This window comes from Oreochromis aureus, linkage group 3 (assembly GCF_013358895.1).
Source record: "Oreochromis aureus strain Israel breed Guangdong linkage group 3, ZZ_aureus, whole genome shotgun sequence".
NCBI classification, from domain to species: Eukaryota; Metazoa; Chordata; class Actinopteri; order Cichliformes; family Cichlidae; genus Oreochromis; species Oreochromis aureus.
Genome location: NC_052944.1, coordinates 85,534,200 through 85,551,750, shown reverse-complemented (window position 1 = coordinate 85,551,750; position 17,551 = coordinate 85,534,200). Strand labels below are relative to the sequence as shown.

General features: G+C 41.1%; 1 protein-coding gene and 2 long non-coding RNA genes across 5 annotated transcripts; all 3 read right to left on the bottom strand.

Annotated features, from left to right (window-relative positions):
* Positions 1 to 591: 591 nt before the first annotated feature.
* Positions 592 to 2,451, bottom strand: LOC120437746. The gene is made up of 2 exons (XR_005611383.1): positions 2,391 to 2,451; positions 592 to 936 (listed from the first exon to the last, which is right to left on the bottom strand). It is a non-coding gene; the product is annotated as an uncharacterized LOC120437746 (long non-coding RNA).
* A 9,321-nt stretch (positions 2,452 to 11,772) lies between these two features.
* Positions 11,773 to 13,425, bottom strand: LOC120437741. Of its 3 annotated transcripts, none has more exons than XR_005611377.1 (7): positions 13,342 to 13,425; positions 13,169 to 13,234; positions 12,360 to 13,012; positions 12,212 to 12,262; positions 12,081 to 12,125; positions 11,932 to 11,996; positions 11,773 to 11,855 (listed from the first exon to the last, which is right to left on the bottom strand). It is a non-coding gene; the product is annotated as an uncharacterized LOC120437741 (long non-coding RNA). The 3 variants fall into 3 exon arrangements; XR_005611378.1 differs by having other exon boundaries at positions 12,360 to 12,419; XR_005611376.1 differs by having other exon boundaries at positions 12,360 to 13,234.
* A 977-nt stretch (positions 13,426 to 14,402) lies between these two features.
* Positions 14,403 to 17,271, bottom strand: LOC120437739. Its single transcript, XM_039608284.1, has 7 exons — positions 16,403 to 17,271; positions 16,141 to 16,280; positions 15,801 to 16,005; positions 15,622 to 15,723; positions 15,357 to 15,547; positions 15,132 to 15,273; positions 14,403 to 15,047 (listed from the first exon to the last, which is right to left on the bottom strand). The coding sequence occupies exons 1-7, from the start codon at positions 17,148 to 17,150 to the stop codon at positions 14,917 to 14,919; spliced, it is 1,659 nt and encodes a 552-aa protein (XP_039464218.1). The 5' UTR covers positions 17,151 to 17,271; the 3' UTR covers positions 14,403 to 14,916.
* Between the last annotated feature and the right edge of the window lie 280 nt (positions 17,272 to 17,551).

Here is a 17,551-nt window from a genome sequence, read left to right as displayed (position 1 = left end):
ATAACGAGCTTATCTAAATCCCAGTAACGAGTAACGCGTTCCTGATTTTGTCATAATAACTAGTTACCGTGCTCGTTACCACAATAATAACGTAGTTACTGTAACATGTTACCTAATAACGAGTTAGTCCCAATGCTGGTCATGTGATACATTTATATTGCCCATGTCATTCATTCCTATTTGGGCTGTATTTACTGATATATGTAATTTCTTAATGTTCTGTTTGTTTTATCAGGGGAGAAGAATGATGTGGATGAGTCCTTGGCCAACATGGTGATAGAAGATTCCCAGCCCTTCACTATTGTTGAGGACCGTGAGTTTAGAAAGCGTGTTAAAGCTTTGAACACTAACTATGTTTTCCCCACAAGGCAGGTGTGTATCTTAAAATATGAAGCCTGTTTCCATTTTGCCCATATTTCCATATTAAGAGTTGCACTTTCTTTTGTTTAGGATTTGAAAGCTATGGTGGTCCAAAGATACAAAGAGTCCAAACAAACAGAAAAACTGACTGTGGCAAAGACTTCTGCAGTTAGTTTGACATCTGATATGTGGACCTCCATTAACACAGAGCCTTACCTTGCTGTCACCTACCATTTCATCGATTCTAACACTGCATTGCATTCTGCAGTGTTAGGAGCCTCATCTTTAGCAGCTTCTTCATCAGAAGCTTTTCAGCCTGTGACTCGAGGTATATGAGCACATTTTGATTTATTATGAGGCGATCGTGGCTCAAGAGTTGGCAGTTCGTCTTGTAATCTGAAGGTTGCTGGTTCGAGCCCCGGCTTGGATAGTCTTGGTCATTGTGTCCTTGGGCAAAACACCGCCAGTGTCTGGCAGCCTCTCCTCTGTCAGTGCGCCCCAGGCCATGTTTTACCATTTTATTGTATTTAGTTACTTTCATTCGGTTTTTCTTGCAACCGCTGCTTCGCCTGTGCCCTGTGAAAAGGTATTTTCAAAAGCAGGGGAAATCCTCTCAAAAAAGAGGAACCGTCTTAATCCCAGCACTGTGGAAAAGCTGCTATTTTTCAATAAAAAAATGAAAACTTCTCCCTAGTGTCATAGGCACTGTTATAAAGTCACAAGCACATTCACATCACAACTCCCTCCCTATTTGTTTCCATGTACATTCCTGTGTTAAGCTGCCAATCTGTTATACACAAACATTAACATAATATTAAATATAACTACTATTTAGAGTTTAGTTATTGATGTAATGAAAAAAGTAATTTAGTTATTCAACTTGAAGCTCCACACGCTAGTTTGTGTCATTCTCCAGATGTACATAAGCACGATTACACAGTTATACAATCATTCCAAAACTCTGTCCTGAAAGTTTCCACTTTCTTTCTTATCAGACATGTATCAGACATAATAAGAGCAAGAAGCATGCTGATGGGAAGAATTTGCCAAAACATTACCTTTGTTAATAAGAGCAAGAAGCATACACTGACGGGAAGAATTACGTGCCAAACCATGCTACCTTTGTGAATGTGACCTACAAGCACACTTTAATGGGTAAAAAGAAGTGTCAAACCGTACTGGCTTTATGAATATCAGCTACAAACATACTCTGATGGGCAAAGTTAAGTGGCAAACCGTCATACCTACTTAAATTTGTACTGGAATTATTGTGTGGCAGCAGAAATGTGCATAAATTACGTACAGTAGGACATTTTGCCAAAGTAGGGCAGTTTGTCATAAGGCAGCGTAAAATTATCCTACTGGTAGGACGGTTTGCCAAAGTAGGACGTTTTGTCAGAGGACACCGTAAAATTTTCCTACAGGTAGGACGTTTTGCCAAAGTAGGATGTTTTGTCAGAACACCGGCACGCAGGCCCAGCTGCCTGTGAGCCCCAGCTCACTTCCCCGCCTGCTGCGCCGCTGCTGCTTGCCATATGGGTGGCCATCAGGCCAGCTCCGGGGCTTCCGCTGGAGGCGCGAGCGACCGCCAGAGTGGACACTTCCCCATCGCTGGGCTGGGGCATGGTGCGCCGATGGTCCGTGCCGATTCCCGCGCCTGCTTGCAGGGTGAAGTGAAGCGGACGAGGGGGTATGTGGCAGGGCGTGTTCTGCGATGCCGCTGCAGATTTGGTGGTGGTGATGTGTACGGCTGTCAGCGGGAGAGCTGCAGCGTTTTCCTTCATTTCTGCGTTTACGTGTGGACGGGATTATTTTTTAAAACGAAAACGGAAAATCTCCGTTTTCAAAAATACCCGTGTACGTGTGGACGTAGCCTTAACCGCAGTCAGCTACCGCCAGATTATAATGTTGCAAGCAATCACAAACTCTACAGTCTGTCTAACTCCAATGAATACCAATCAATCTATTGTTCGCAACAGAGATAAACTCAACATAAACTGAACCCACATTAAAGTTAGCTCGGTGCTTACCTTTAGATGAGCCCACAAACCGAGAGAAACTCCGTGATGAAGCTGGAAGTCTTTCTAAACACAGGAAACAGATCAGGGAGCAGAGACCCACGTGGTTCACGCTGATCTCAGCTACGATCCAGGAGACAAGGGTGTGCAGATCGATGCAGATATCGATCCAAACGTTGGTAGTGGTATATGTTCCTGTAAGTTTACTACATTAGTCCCGTTTTATGAAAAGCAGCTCTCTCTATGCTCGCCTCATCTACTGCACACACACACACACACACCTTGCTCCGCCCCCTTTCCCGGCCTCTGCTGTGATTTGTTGCTGTGCGGTCACGTGACTCAGCTGCATAATGAAACCACGTGGGGTGTTATTTCAAAATTAGGGCCTATAGGGCTTTGGAGCGTGATGTCACTGGCGGTGGGCCACGCCCTCTTTCCGCCATGACAGTAGGACAGACAGGATACAGCTTCAGCTATGGTTCATACGTGTTGTCTTGGCAGTTGCAACGTTAGATCACACGATCGTGAAAGCAAGAAGCTGGATAATGGGCTCTCTTTTCATAATTTTCCATCCTGGAGGCAACGTGAGGGATCCCATGTATCCGATATTACTAAACAAAGACGTCAGGCTTGCATTGCAGCGGTGAGACGAGCGGATCGAGTTCTGTGCAATAATAATAATAATAATGCATTGGATTTATATAGCGCTTTTCAAGGCACCCAAAGCGCTTTACAATGACATTATTCATTCACGCTCACATTCACACACTGGTGGAGGCAAGCTACGGTTGTAGCCACAGCTGCCCTGGGGCAGACTGACAGAAGCGAGGCTGCCATATCGCGCCATCGGCCCCTCTGGCCAACACCAGTAGGCGGTAGGGTAAAGTGTCTTGCCCAAGGACACAACAACCAGGACAGAGAGGCCGGGGATCGAACCGGCGACCTTCCGGTTACAGGTGCCCTTGTTGGTTTGCTCTCCGCATCTTCTTTCCGGTGAGTTCTAAATTAATTCATATCACTATTAAAAGGCTTTTAGTGTTTTTTCAATGCGCTGAGGTCATAGATAATGAGATAATGAGATCATCTGGACGACCAACTGCTCCAAGCTGGTCAAGAAGGCTCACCAGCGCCTCTTCTTCTTGAGGACTCTGAGGAAGAACCACCTGTCCTCAGACATCCTGGTGAACTTCTATCGCTGCACCATCGAGAGCATCCTGACCAACTGTATAACAGTCTGGTACGGGAACTGCTCTGCCTCGGACCGGAAGGCGTTGCAGAGGGTCGTGAAAACTGCCCAGCGCATCGCCGGAGCACCACTTCCTGCCATAAAGGACATCTACAGGAAGCGGTGTCTGAAAAGGGCTGGGAAAATCATCAGAGACCCCAGTCACCCATCACATAGACTCTTCACCCTCCTGCCCTCTGGGAGGCGCTACAGGAGCCTCCGGACTAAGACCACCAGGTACCGGAACAGCTTCTTCCCCACAGCTGTCAGACTCCTGAACTCTGCCTCCTGACATCTGACCCACGTTAAACTCATGGACTGAACATACACACACCCACAACCACTAGCACTTTACCACTACTGTATAGTTCTGTGTAGATAATCATTCTGTACATACGATAATTTTTAATCCCACAACTGTTTATAACTTACATAGTTCACATTCTGTATAACTGTATATCTCAGATTTCTGTATAGTTTTTATTTCATATTTATATCCTGTTCATAGCCTGTACATAGCTTGTACTCACTACAGCCTGTACATACTTATAGTTATAGAATATTCATAACATACTTCACACTGTGTACATTATAACATACATAATAGACCCATTTCTGTAATATACTTACACATCTCTATTATTGCTAATTTATATTGTAATATATCTATATCACAACTAAAGCACTTTCTGGATGGATGCAAACTGCATTTCGTTGCCCTGTACCTGTGACATGTGCAATGACAATAAAGTTGAATTCTATTCTATTCTATTCTATTCTATTCTATTCTATTCTATTCTATTCTATAAAACATGCTAATGTGTGATGCTGCAGAACCACCTCATGTCATCATGTCGACTGAGTAGCTTATGATTTAGCATTATTGCAGGCAAACCAGCATATGAAATGGATGTAACAAATCCAGACTGGGCACCGACACTGCACATGGGCCTCTAAAAACATACTAAATTGCTATCATTGTACACTAATCCGCACATAACTTCCAGATGAATCACACACCTGTCATGTGCACTAATTTTATCTTGCAGGCTTTTGTTATGCAGCTGCAGAGTCTGAAGGTGTGCCGCGTGCAGAAGTGATCGATGAAGATCTGACAGAAGACCAACAACAAAATCACCATGTCATGGAGGCTGTGGACCGCATTTGTGTTGGACAAGGTGAGGTTGAGGTACCAGCTGTAAATGTGGACAGTGGCGATCGGACAGACAGCATCACGGAAGCTAAAGGGCAGACGAAGTATTGTGTGTGCAATGAACAGGGCAGAGCAGAAATAAACACAACACTGCTTGATAAGATTGTTAAGGTTTGCTGTGTTTTGCTGAATATGTGCCCCAGTGTGGTTGTCAAACCAGCACCAAATGAAACTTGCTCTTGTTGAGTATTCATAAATTGAATATGTTGTGTTGCATGTGTAGTTCATTGTAAACAACTGTACTTTGTGTGAAGTAGTTTCAATAAAACAGAAAAGAATAGTATATTTGTTTGTTTGTTTTATTCTTGATCTGTTCACATGTACTTAGCAAGTACATAAAAATGAAATGCAAACTATTTACATGGCAACACACAGCTGGCATCAATCTTGAACCACAAAATGAAACATTACAGGCTATTTAGAGCAGCATGTTGTTTGGAGAAGTATTTCCCAACAAGTTCAGGAAGACACACTTTAAGAAAGAAGTCTTGTGCTTATGTCTGTGAAGGTTCTCAGTCATCCAGGTCATCATAGTCAAAGGAGTTAGCAAAGAAAAGCGTCTGGACTTCTTTAAGTTGCTTGAAGACGTTTCACCTCTCATCCGAGAAGCTTCTTCAGTTCTAAGGTCAAATGGCCGAGAGTCCCAGATTTAAACCCAGTGGGAGTATCCCCCCAAAGAGGGACAAAGGACCCCCTGGTGATCCTCTAATCACATGAGCCAAGGTGTGAAAGCGGGTGTGGGACCTAATCAGCCTGGGTTTCGGGTGAGCTCATTGTGAAACCTGGCCCCACCTTGTCATGTGAATTCCTGAGGTCAGATGGCCCAGGATGTGAGTGGGCATTAAGGCGTCTGGGGAGGGAACTCAAAACTGGATTATAGATGGCAGACAGTTGGTGTCGTAAACCACCGCCTCTGTTCAAAGATGGTCGCTCACAGTGGACATAGATGGCCTCTTTCACTCCTCTTTCAAACCATCTGTCCTCTCTGTCCAAAATGTGAACATTGGCATCCTCGAAAGAGTGACCTTTATCCTTAAGATGCAGATGAACTGCTGAGTCTTGTCCTGTGGAGGTGGCTCTTCTATGTTGTGCCATGCGCTTGTGAAGTGGCTGTTTGGTCTCTCCAATGTAGAGGTCTGGGCATTCCTCGCTGCACTGTACAGCATACACCATGTTGTTAAGTCTGTGTTTTGGAGTTTTGTCTTTCGGGTGAACCAGTTTCTGTCTGAGTGTGTTGCTGGGTCTGAAGTACACTGGGATATCGTGCTTGGAGAAAACTCTCCTGAGTTTCTCTGATACACCGGCAAGTCTTGTGCTTGCTTTAAACATGGTTCCCAGAAATCCACATCAGGGAAGATGAGTATTACAGCATGGTCTCTCTGTGTCCACACAACGAGGTCACAGTGGTTGGAGTGCAGTTTCATTCAGTCGTTGTGAGTGCAGTACCTGAAACACACAAAAACCACTTTTAATAAAAGGTCTGTAATGAACCAAGGCTAATATAGATGGGTTGGCTGTACGTGCAAATCAAAAACTGTAACAAGTTGTTTAGAAAGTTATCAAGTTCAAACCGACTTACCTTTGTCTTAATGACATATTATTTTGTTTTATTGAGTTTTACGCAGTTTGACATTTCATTGTTCCTTCAATGCACTTCATATGATATCAGTAATTCCATAAATTTTCTTCTTTCAGGTGGCTTTAGGAAGACACGTTTTCCAAAACCTTCAAAATAGGCTGGTGCAGTTCTACCAACAACAGCCCTTGGACCTTGATCATATTGAGTTCCTCTGCGTGAACGCATCAACTCTAGTCTGTTCTCTTTCTGCTCATATTAATGTTCCATCACTGGTAGGTTTATTTGATTTAGTTTTGGTTACCTTTAAAAATCGTTTCAATATATGCCATTCTTATGTATCTTATAATGTTAATTTTACAGTGTAGTAATTATGCTATACAAATACACCTGTCATCCATTGCGTTGTCAAATCCAAGATGAAATTTTGTTCTGTGTTTCAATATAAAGATTAGGGATAAGAATAATGTTACTAAGATGGTAAAACTGAATTCTAGGATTTCATCCAACTAAATATTTTAATGCAACCATTTTTTAGGTAGTTGAAGCTCTTCACCACCTCATCTGCCTCATCCATTCCAATATGGATACAAGAAGGTCTGCCATTGTTGTTGACAGCTCAGCTGGTGAACGGGGGAGGGCAAAGCTCTATGTTTCCAAAGACCACCTCAAAGATCTAAAAAAGATGGACCTCTCCATTCCTTGTATCTCCAAGCTTTTGGGCATATCGCAGAAAACAGTCCGACGAAGAATTGAAGAGTGGGGCCTCTTAATAACGGCAACCTACAGCTCACTATCAGATGATGAACTTGACAACTTAATTGCAGCCATAAAACAGGAATCGAAATATCTGGGTTAGTTATTCATGTGAAAAATAATGCTTGTAATAAGATTCTATTTTATTTTTCTTGCTAGCAACCTTTCATATTTACATGAATAACACTAGCTGAATGTCATGATTAGTTAGTAGTTTGATTTACTGTACTATACGTGCCTTCCAATGTGCTGTTGTAATTGTTTCACTATGGAATGTCTTTTTAGGCTACAGAATGGTTAAAGGATGCCTCAGGGCACTTGGTCCACAGGGTGCAGTGGAACAGAGTATGGGATTACATGCGTTGTGTTGACAGTGCTGGAATCCTTGAAAGGATGGCAAATCTTGGATGTGTTGTGTAACGGCCCTAGCTGGGCCTCCTGATACTGCCCTTGTGTGGGCGTGGTGTTTTTCTCCGCCTCCTCCTCTCTTGCTCCACCCCTCTGTCTCTCTCTCGCTTCTTCTCTCTCCTCAGGACACAGCTGCTGCTCATTGGCCTCATTTACCACCTGGGCCCAGTCATCAATCACCTCTCTGAGGTTATATAAGCTGGGGATGGACTGAATGTGGGAGGGTGGCTTTCTCTGGTGTCTCTGCGTTGCGTGTTATGTGTGTGATTGTCCTGCCTACGGTGTGGAGTGGTAGGAGCAGTGGGAGAGGTTTCTGGTGGTTTTCCTCTGTGCTGGTCAGTGTGTGTTTCCAGCCTAGGTGTGGAAAAGGCCTGCTGTGTAGTGATGGGCAGATGAAGCTTCATGAAGCACTGAAGCTTTTCATCCAATTGGTTCACCCCAACGCAAAGCTTCTTGAAGCTTCATTTGCTCTAGTAGGACATCTACTGGACGTAAAAATATTAGTTGGCATTAATTTGAAGAGTGTGGCATTTTGCACACAGCCTGTAAATGTCAGCAACAAAAAAAGGAGTGTGTAAAAATGTATATTGTAGTTATGACAGTATACTGTGTATATTTATACTGGCAGTATGGAATATGATTATTTGGAAATGCTTAAAATGGAAATGATCATTTACTGTGAGGTGAGGTGTGGTTGGGGTATGGACAGTGGTTGTGCTTTATTAACGTTGAGGTATGGACAGCTACACACTGAGGATTTGAGCCTCAGTCCTGCCTGTTCACATTTTATTCTGTAAAAACTAAATTTTCACTGCTTTTATGACCTTTTTAGTGCTAGGATTTACTGATTTAACAGATCTTTTAAATCCTTTGTCCTCCACAATGCTAAATGGCTGGGAGTCCTCTATCACCATGCTAACCAGGTCTTCATCTATTTGAGATTGTTCTCCTGAGGAAAGACAATAAAAACAAAGCACAAATATAAATATCACACACATAACTTACGTAATTTATTACACTTGTATAATATTGTTATATCATTTACTAACATGACTGCATGCTATATTATCATGGCATTTGATGGCTCACCTGGTCTTGCTCCACTGTCGGTGTTCCCCTTATTCTCATGCAAAGCTCTGTAGTGCCTAAGCATGGATGAGGTGTTGTTGTTATATCCCAGCTCCCTGGCACATAGCAAACACTTCACCTTGTACAAAGGTAAAGACAGCTTAACATAAATTGTATTGCACCATCAGTATTATGAAATTTACAGAAATTTACATACCTTGTTGGGAGGAATAAGATCAAAATGTTCCCACACAGGGGAGGACATCCTCCTCTTCTTAGCTGGCTCCATTCTCTCCTGACTTTCTCTCCTCACTCTCCTAAACCTCCAAACTCTCTCCAAACTCTCACTAACCGCAACTCTCCATCAAACACCCACATTTTGAATGAAGTCTGAGGGGTTTATATCGCTGTCATAGCTCACCCGAGCACCTGGCTGCAGCCACTGTGGAGCTCCACAGTAACCGGATACACGTGACCTCCACACTAACCGGAAACACGTAACTTCAGTTAAATCGACTTTGACAGCGAAAACTAAATTGCGTTTTTGTTACTATTGATGCTGCTGAGAAATAAAAATGGTTTTAAGTGGGGGGTTTTAACACTCTGGGTTTGTTCAAAAAAATTCACCATCCCCTAAATTGTTCGTGGCCAAAAGTGCTATAACGTGGCGCACCTTCCGCGACACTCGCTGTTTCACTGATTTTATTATTTTTTTTACAGTACATCGTGTTGTGCGTTCTGATTGCTGTAGACCATTGTCAATCAATCTAGTCCAGTGTCTCCTGTACAGTAGCGGCCCCTAATAGGCCCACGGACGGACCGTCCGTGAGTCCTTTGGTACCGTTCGCGAGAGTTGAGGCTCCGTGTGAAATGTATGGTTGTAGTTGTGTGTCTTATTTTGAAATAACTATTTACGCGTTACCATAGCGACCAGAGAGCATTAAGAAGCAGAGAGGAGGATGTCACTGTGTTGTTGGCGCACAGCTCAAGTCACCTTTATTATTATATTTACAAAATACCACAGTTTCTTTTTTATTCTTTTGTTGTATTTATCCGCGACACCTTAAAGGTCGTTCCCTGAAAATATTGTCTGACATTAAACTGGTCCGTGGTGCAAAAAAGGTTGGGGACCGCTGCTGTACAGTACAGAATGCGTTTAGCTTGTCGAATTTACATAAATCTTCTAGCAGTGTAACCCTGAAGTGCTGTACTGTATGTTTGTAGGTTTTCTCCCAAACAAACACAACAATGCCGACGATACATTTTGCACCGCCAAAGGCACCTTTTGGTTTCATTCCATAATACTGGACTATGTTTCTACGAAGGTTTGAACTCTAAGAGTGTTTGAACAAAAGAGAAAAGTGTGAAAATGTTCATGCCTGTCTGAGAAAAGTGTATAAAGCATGTAGTGAGGGGTTTTACAGTCTTAACATCTATAATTGTAAAAATAAAGTGATTTCACCTACCATGGGTTATTTTTAGAACGTAAGACCAGCGATAAACGAGGGACTGCTGTATTATTAATAGTAGAGTCTGGGACATTTAATTGATTAACATCAACATTGATTATTATGCACTGTTATTTTTGTTCAAGGAGAGCAAAAAATATAAAACTTTCTCTCAGCTTGTTTGTTGCCAAAAATGGCCACTTTTTGTGTATGTTCACAAAATGCTATAAAATGTATATTTCTTAAAACATTTATCTACTTTTACCGACGTGACTCTTTAAAATAGCACCAGTCCTTTTCATCAAAATTGTATCTAAATTTTTTACTCTTTATAGCCAGTTAGGTTATATATTACCATTAACTTTTCAGATAAAACGGTGATAAAGTCCTAATGTTTTCATGAAACTTCCTTTTTTTCCCCATCTGAGCATCGGGGAAAAGGCTGTCTTGCAATTGTTGAGGTCACTAGTGTGTGCCCCATTTCTTCCAGGATCACTCTCTTTATAGGTTTTAGTGGACTCCTAGTACTGTGAAGTGGTTTCATGGGACAAAGGCTTTGTATTCCAAGATCTGGGAGATTGTAGAAATGAGCAGTGATGCCCTTCCTACCATCTTTCCAGAAAAATAAGTGATCTGGAAGCTGTTAGGCTTACTTACAGCAGCAGCACTTTCTGCACCTGCATAAACCCAGGACACATTTACTAACAGTGTGTGTTGCTGTATGTGCTGCAGCTTTGAATTTTTAATAATATATATTTTGTTAATATTTTGGCTATGGTGTCTTGTACAAGAGTAAAAGTGTTTTTTAGCATGTGCTTCAAAGCTAAGTTTGACTGGGAAACTCAAAGCTCAATAGTCTGTATCAACAGAAATTCACTGCAGCCTATGTAATATTTGATGCGTCATAATTTATTCTACTCTATCTTGCAAATACATATTTGTGTGGCAATGTCATGCACAACACACACAACTATTAGATCCTTAAGATCAAACCCGTGTCATTCTTTTGGTCCACTGCAGTGCAGCAGTCAAAAAAAAAAAAAAGAATAAGTGAAGTGGCCACAAATGGCCAGGATAGAGCCCAGAGTGCTTATGCTGTTACATTTACATTTAATGCTGTTACACTGTAATCCTTTATTAAAAGTATGGACATAGAATCAAGTGAACAACATTTTGAAATAAGTTTAATTGGAATTTTGTACTATGCAAAACAAAACAAAAACAACAACAACGACATATTAAAGAAAGAAACAAATATAACAAACAGCCAGTGCCTTTATTTGTCCATTACATGTCAAACATAGCACTGACCCTTAGTCCCTGCTCATCAGCACATGCTTTCAAAAGAGCTCCATGTCCTCTGCAAACTGAAAAACAAAGAGGAACAAGTCCCTTGCTCCAGTGTCTTCTTCCTCTGACATGTCTCTTAAGACCCTCTGCTGGTCCCCTTTGATTTAAGGACAGATATTTTGGCATTGTTACGTGTCCACGGAAAAGTGCCTTATTTTGGACAACCCACTGCACAGCAGGACGCAGATCTTCAACAACTGCTGGCTTCTGTGTCGGGCAAATGGGGATAAAAACATAGCTATTTCTCTGTTGCAGAACAGTTTTTAACAGTTATTCAAATGTCACTAACCATGTAATTACACTACTGTTTAAAGTGAATACTGACCTGACTGACTTCCTGGAACTTGTGCTTTTCAGTCTGAAAATGGGCACGTGTTGTCCTTCAAGCACAGCTTTGGCTTCCTCTCTCCAGTGTGCAAATAGCTTGCCAGAGCTTAACAGAAAATTTTGATATTGTTAAAGTGTGTAAACTTTGACACAACATAGAACAGAAGTCAAAATATAAATACCTTCTGAGATCAAAGTTCTCCATCAACAGCAAGCACCACCATTTACGCAAGTAGGGCATGTCTGACTGTAAAATATTAATATGAAACATATTTAACAACTTTCAAAAGATTCAAGACTCCATTGCTGTGAAAGTAAATAGGATACTTACTATAGTATAGTCAAATGGTGCATCCAGTGCCACGTACAGAGCAGACTATTTGGAAGAAAAATAAAAATGTCATTTTTTAGAAGCTTAAATTAGCTTCTGTATGAATCTCAAGAAGAGAAGAGAAAAATTACCATCAGCATGAAGATCCCACAGTCAACTCCATAGTCTTGGCTTGAAAAACCCTGTATTACATTGAAAATAAAGGCTCGTTAATAAAATCCCTTAAAAGAAGACTAGTGTAATTCATATTATTCACCATACACTTAAACTAGCACATACCTTCAAGTCAAAGCTCTTTTTTCTGACCACTGCCCGGGAATGAGCTTCACTGCAAGATTCCTTTTTTTCAAGACAGTTACATTCACAAGTTAACAGACATCATCATGATGGGTGTGAAATGTTTATTGCTAATAGCACCAACTGTAACTACAGGCCTTAGGAACGCGACCTCAACAAAACAGCATAACAAAATGAAAAAGTACAGTCACATGCTCACAGTTGGTCAAAATTAAGCATTTTCAGCTTTAATTTCAGGTTGGCATATTTTACAAACTAATATTTAATGGTGTTTTATGTTAAACTAGAACATTTGAAGACCCTATTTATGTCTGAAACTCATCTAAAGACAGCATCGCTGACTTGATCAGAATGTGAAGATGAGAAATAGAATAAAATGTTGAAGCATCATGCTGATATAGTTTATAAAAAAAGCATGTGAGTGTACTGTATGTGTGAACACTCAAGATCAGCAGAACATGATCTGGGATGCACTTAACCTGGAACACTGAACAGGTTCCTGAAAACTCTGGAACAAACCAAACATGCTTATAAAAATGTGACCTCAAAAGTGAAACATATTGTTGGCCACCAAATCCTGCCTTTGTGTATAATGGGTCAAGAAAGAGGATTTCTCTTTTAGGTGGCTTCAGTACCTAAAAGACAGTTAGCCATGACTTCAAACCTGAAAACAATGTCATTGCAAGCGATCACAATCAAAGACTTTTGAAACTGTGTCATAAAAGCTTGAATACATCTCAGACACATAGCAAAATTCTAACAGTTTGTATGTGTCAAAAAACAAGACTTACACACAACTGGAAATGACCAGGTGTCTAGAGAGGGAGAACTATGATGTCCATCCTCTGAGCATCAGTCTGAAACACAATTTTATTTTTAAGTATTCTGTATATGAACTCTCACCAAAGTTATAAAAAAAATCATTTTGATTACTTGCTTGTTTCTTTAAAGGCGGTACACTTACAGGAAAGGACTGCAATGGATCACAGCCATAGGGTGCAAGCCAAGTCCGGGTGACATACAGATTTTCTATGTAAATGCTTATCCCTAGAATGTAAAACAGCACATTTAAAACAACAACTCTTTAAATTAAAGCTTGACGATCCTCGTATACAACATACAGTACCTTTGACTGAACAATTTTAGTGATAAGCTCAAAACAGCCATTTCCAATCTGAAACAGAAAAATCATCAAAAAAGGAATGTACACTTTATTATTTCATATTCATAGAAACAAAATAATTACAGTTGATTCCATTTGTTTGTTTAAACCCAGTGTCCAAAAATCTGCCAGCGTGATGCATCCAGAAGACGTTTCAACAATCAGCTCATCTTTGGGTCTGCTGATGTCCAGAACATAGTTGAGCTAAAAAAAACAGAGAGGTGTCATAGACTGTGGATGACAAAATCAGATAAGCACTAAAAGTTGCACTTTGCGACATCTGAAAACTTTAACATACAAGCTGTTGTTGGCCAGGGTGCGGTACAAAACACCATGATGAACGGCTGGCCAAAATGTTCTCAGGCTTTGTCAGAGCTTCGCACGGTGGTCCACACAGGTCAGGAAAAGTTGCATCTGTTGACCTTCTATTGGCTTTCTTGTTGTCAACTCTTACCTGAGGTTCTATAGGGATTTTAACAGGTTTCAGACAGAACACTACATAGAATGCATATTAAATGCATACAAATGCAAGAAAAATAAGCACTATTTATAGAAGGAAATTCATTTGAAACAGCATGTAACAAGTTCGTTTATGAGCCCTCAACTACAACAAGATAATGAATGCAAGATTATTATTTCACCTATATATGACAATCACCATTCAAAATAAGAAATTTTACCAGTGTCACCAGACATTGAAGGTGCTGGGTTCAACACCGTTTCTGTGGTTTCTCTGGGTTTATTGCACACCTGTGGGGCTAGGTACACAAAGAAAACAATATAAACACACAGATAGGAACAAATCTAACATGTGAACAATGGTAGCGTTCTGGTCATGAGACAATGCATGTACTTACCTACGACAGCTTGACCCAGTGCCGACAATGAGATATTGATCTTTCCAAGTCGACCATGTCTTAGCTGCCTCTCCAGAAGTTTCTTGTTGGTGACAGTGTTATAATGATGAGTTATATTTCTCATCAGAAACACATGTGTGGATGGACTCATATTACTTAAAAAGTAATTGCTTTTCCTCATGTTTGCAAAGAACTGTTCAACAACTTGACTGTTCAGCCAGCCTTTCAGCTCTGGGACAAGTTGAATTCTGCGTAATATGTCCTTGGGATCTTTTGTATTTCCCTCGTGAAATCTGTCATACAGGACATAATGGTCAGATGATCCAGTGACAGGATGAGGATTTTCATTTACACTATCCATCCTTTCATGTAGCCATGGAAGATTCACTTTCAGGCTTCCATCCTGTGCAGCCATGACATTTTCCTCAGTGGGCTCAGCCAGTCGACCTTCATGTGGATGAAATGGCAGTTTATCAGGAACCCGCAAATTGGTGTGTGCCACCAAACCCCTCGCAAAATCCTAAACACAGACGTTTGGCATGTGCTTCCAGGACAGGAGAAGGTCAGCAAAATCCCGGGGACTTTCAGCACGAAGATTAAATTTAACACTGTATACAATGCCATGTGGACATAGTATTACAGACCATCCTCCTGCAAGCAAAGATTTAAAAAGTTGTTTGTGATTGTAATTACATATTTTAATGCTACTTCTAATAATCGCTAAGTGATGCTTACCAGAGGCCCCCCATATGCTTTGAAAGACCTTATCATATGTCTGCCTGCTCTTCATCTTCTCCCTCAGTCTGGTGATGAGATCAGAGCGGGAGCCTTTGGAGTCGATGTTGCATGCTTTACACAATTTTCTTACCACTCCAACCTGACAGTAATTAGGGAAAAATGTAAATGGAACAACCCCAGAACTTTATGTCACATATTCTGAAAACATAAAAGCAATGTTACCTTTTGTTTGGCGAGTTCATCCAACAGACGGTCTTCTGTGACACTGCTAAGCTTTGCTTCATGTGAAGAGCTTGTTCCTACTTTTTGAAACTCTGTGTTAAGCACAATGTCACTTGTTCGAGTTTCATTCCCGATCCATGGTGCCCAGTGCGTGTAACTTGGTGGAACTGAAAATGGATTCTTCACGCCGCCTACAGAAAATGGCATGTTTTTATTTACAATCTAAATTACTTTAAAACACTGAATGACTTTCGCCATCACTCACTTGGAAAAAACCCACGGCTTATCATTTCCAGGTGAATAGAGTTCCAAAAACCTTCAATGTCATGTTCACCATTGAAGTCTTCCGGGGCTTTGAGGTCACTCACTATAATAAATTGACTCATAAGAACATGCACATAATGTACACAATGAACTATAAACACAAATGTACATTAAACTTACCTGCTAACTTGAACACCCCTTTTCTGTGTAAGTCCATAACTACCACAGGGGGATGAAACCCACAGTTTATGCAGGAGTACATGTAGTCTGTGTCAGTCAAAGCCTCAAAATGGCAATAAGCATGAAAAATGGTATCCCTAGAAGGAAACTTCACTCTTCTTAAGCCCTCCAATGAGTCAATGACCCTTGAAGCCGATACATGGTTCTGTAATATGACAATAGGGTGAAGAAGACTATGATTACACAGATATTTAAATTTGGGCACCAACATATAATAATGACACAAACACATTTTTAAAGCAATCTTCAGATGAGTATATTTTATTTTTGTGATCCTCACCTGCAGATTTTCTCTCAAAAAAAGGCAGAGTTCAAGACACAAAACAACGTGGTTGTCAAAGTTGTGAAGCCCATCTGTCCACTCCTGGTATCTGTAGACCATGTGGCACTGAGGACACAATCTATGGTGTGTTGAAACATCTGTTAAAGACAAATCACATTAATGTCAAAACATTAGTATAGGAACAATTATAACTAATTATTTCACACTGATGTTTAATCTTATTCAAACTTTATTTGAATAAGAAAAAATTAAAACTTACTCTCAATCACTCCCATCATGCTGACAATCCTCGCTTTATTGGTAACTAGAACAGCCTCATCAAGTTTTGGGTGCTCTGGGCACACCTGGCACAACGTTTCACATGGAAAGAGCTGTTTCTGATGATCCATTTTCTGTGAGATGACATTTTCTGGAAGAGATCCAGGAATTTTTTTCTCTTTAAACATATAGCGGATACTCCTTTCGATAGCAGCATTGTCCTCAAAGGAAGAACTCTCCTGAGTCATCTGTGATGGGGTGCCTGATGATAGTGGTACAGTTGATTTGAAGATGTCTCTCTGTGTCTGGAAGAGATGCCATTTAGCTATGTTTTTATGAGGACATGATATTCGTGGCTTTGCACAAGCACAATGCAAGGTGTTCCTCAGAGCATTGTAAGTCACAAATATTCTGCCAAGACGGCAGAAACTGTGTATTTCCGGCTCAAATACAGACAAACAGATCTGTGTTGAGGATCCACCAAAATCCACCCTCACACAAAGTGGAGCATGTGCCATCTGGGCAGCTTTCTGTCTCTTTATGCATGTAGCAGCTTTGGCCTCTCCAAAAAATTTAAGGTCCACCATTTCCATCACGATGTGCTCTTGAAGAAAAACCTCCTTTACAGTTTCTCGGCAGTAATCTAGTGAGCGAAGGTGCTCACATAAACTGAAGCCTAGTCCGCTCCGCTGGGCCAGCAACTGGTATTGCTGACATTCCTCCAGCTCACATCTGATATTGTGAGACATCCCCCATGTTTTCCTCTGAACGTGAACTGGCACAGAAAACCCATGGCCAGTTCTCTGCACAGCAAATAACCCTGTAGTTTCATCTACACAAACACACTGCAGATGACTGGCCAGGGAAACATCTATTGATTGATCGGTTGGAGTGCTTCCTCATCATGTGAGCCTTGTAGTTTTGGTACGAAGAGTAAGGCCACAGTGAGGGCATGTCATTTTCATGGACTTTCCATCAGCTGCAGTTTTATTGAACACAGAGGGTAGAGCATAGGAATGTTCTAACAAAGATTCAGAAAATGGTTCACATACCGAAGACAAAACCTTGGGGGGGAGATGGGGCTCCTCGAAGAGTACTGCCGGAAGAATAGGGGTCTCCTCGGAGAGTTCAGCGGGGAGCAGTCCTGATA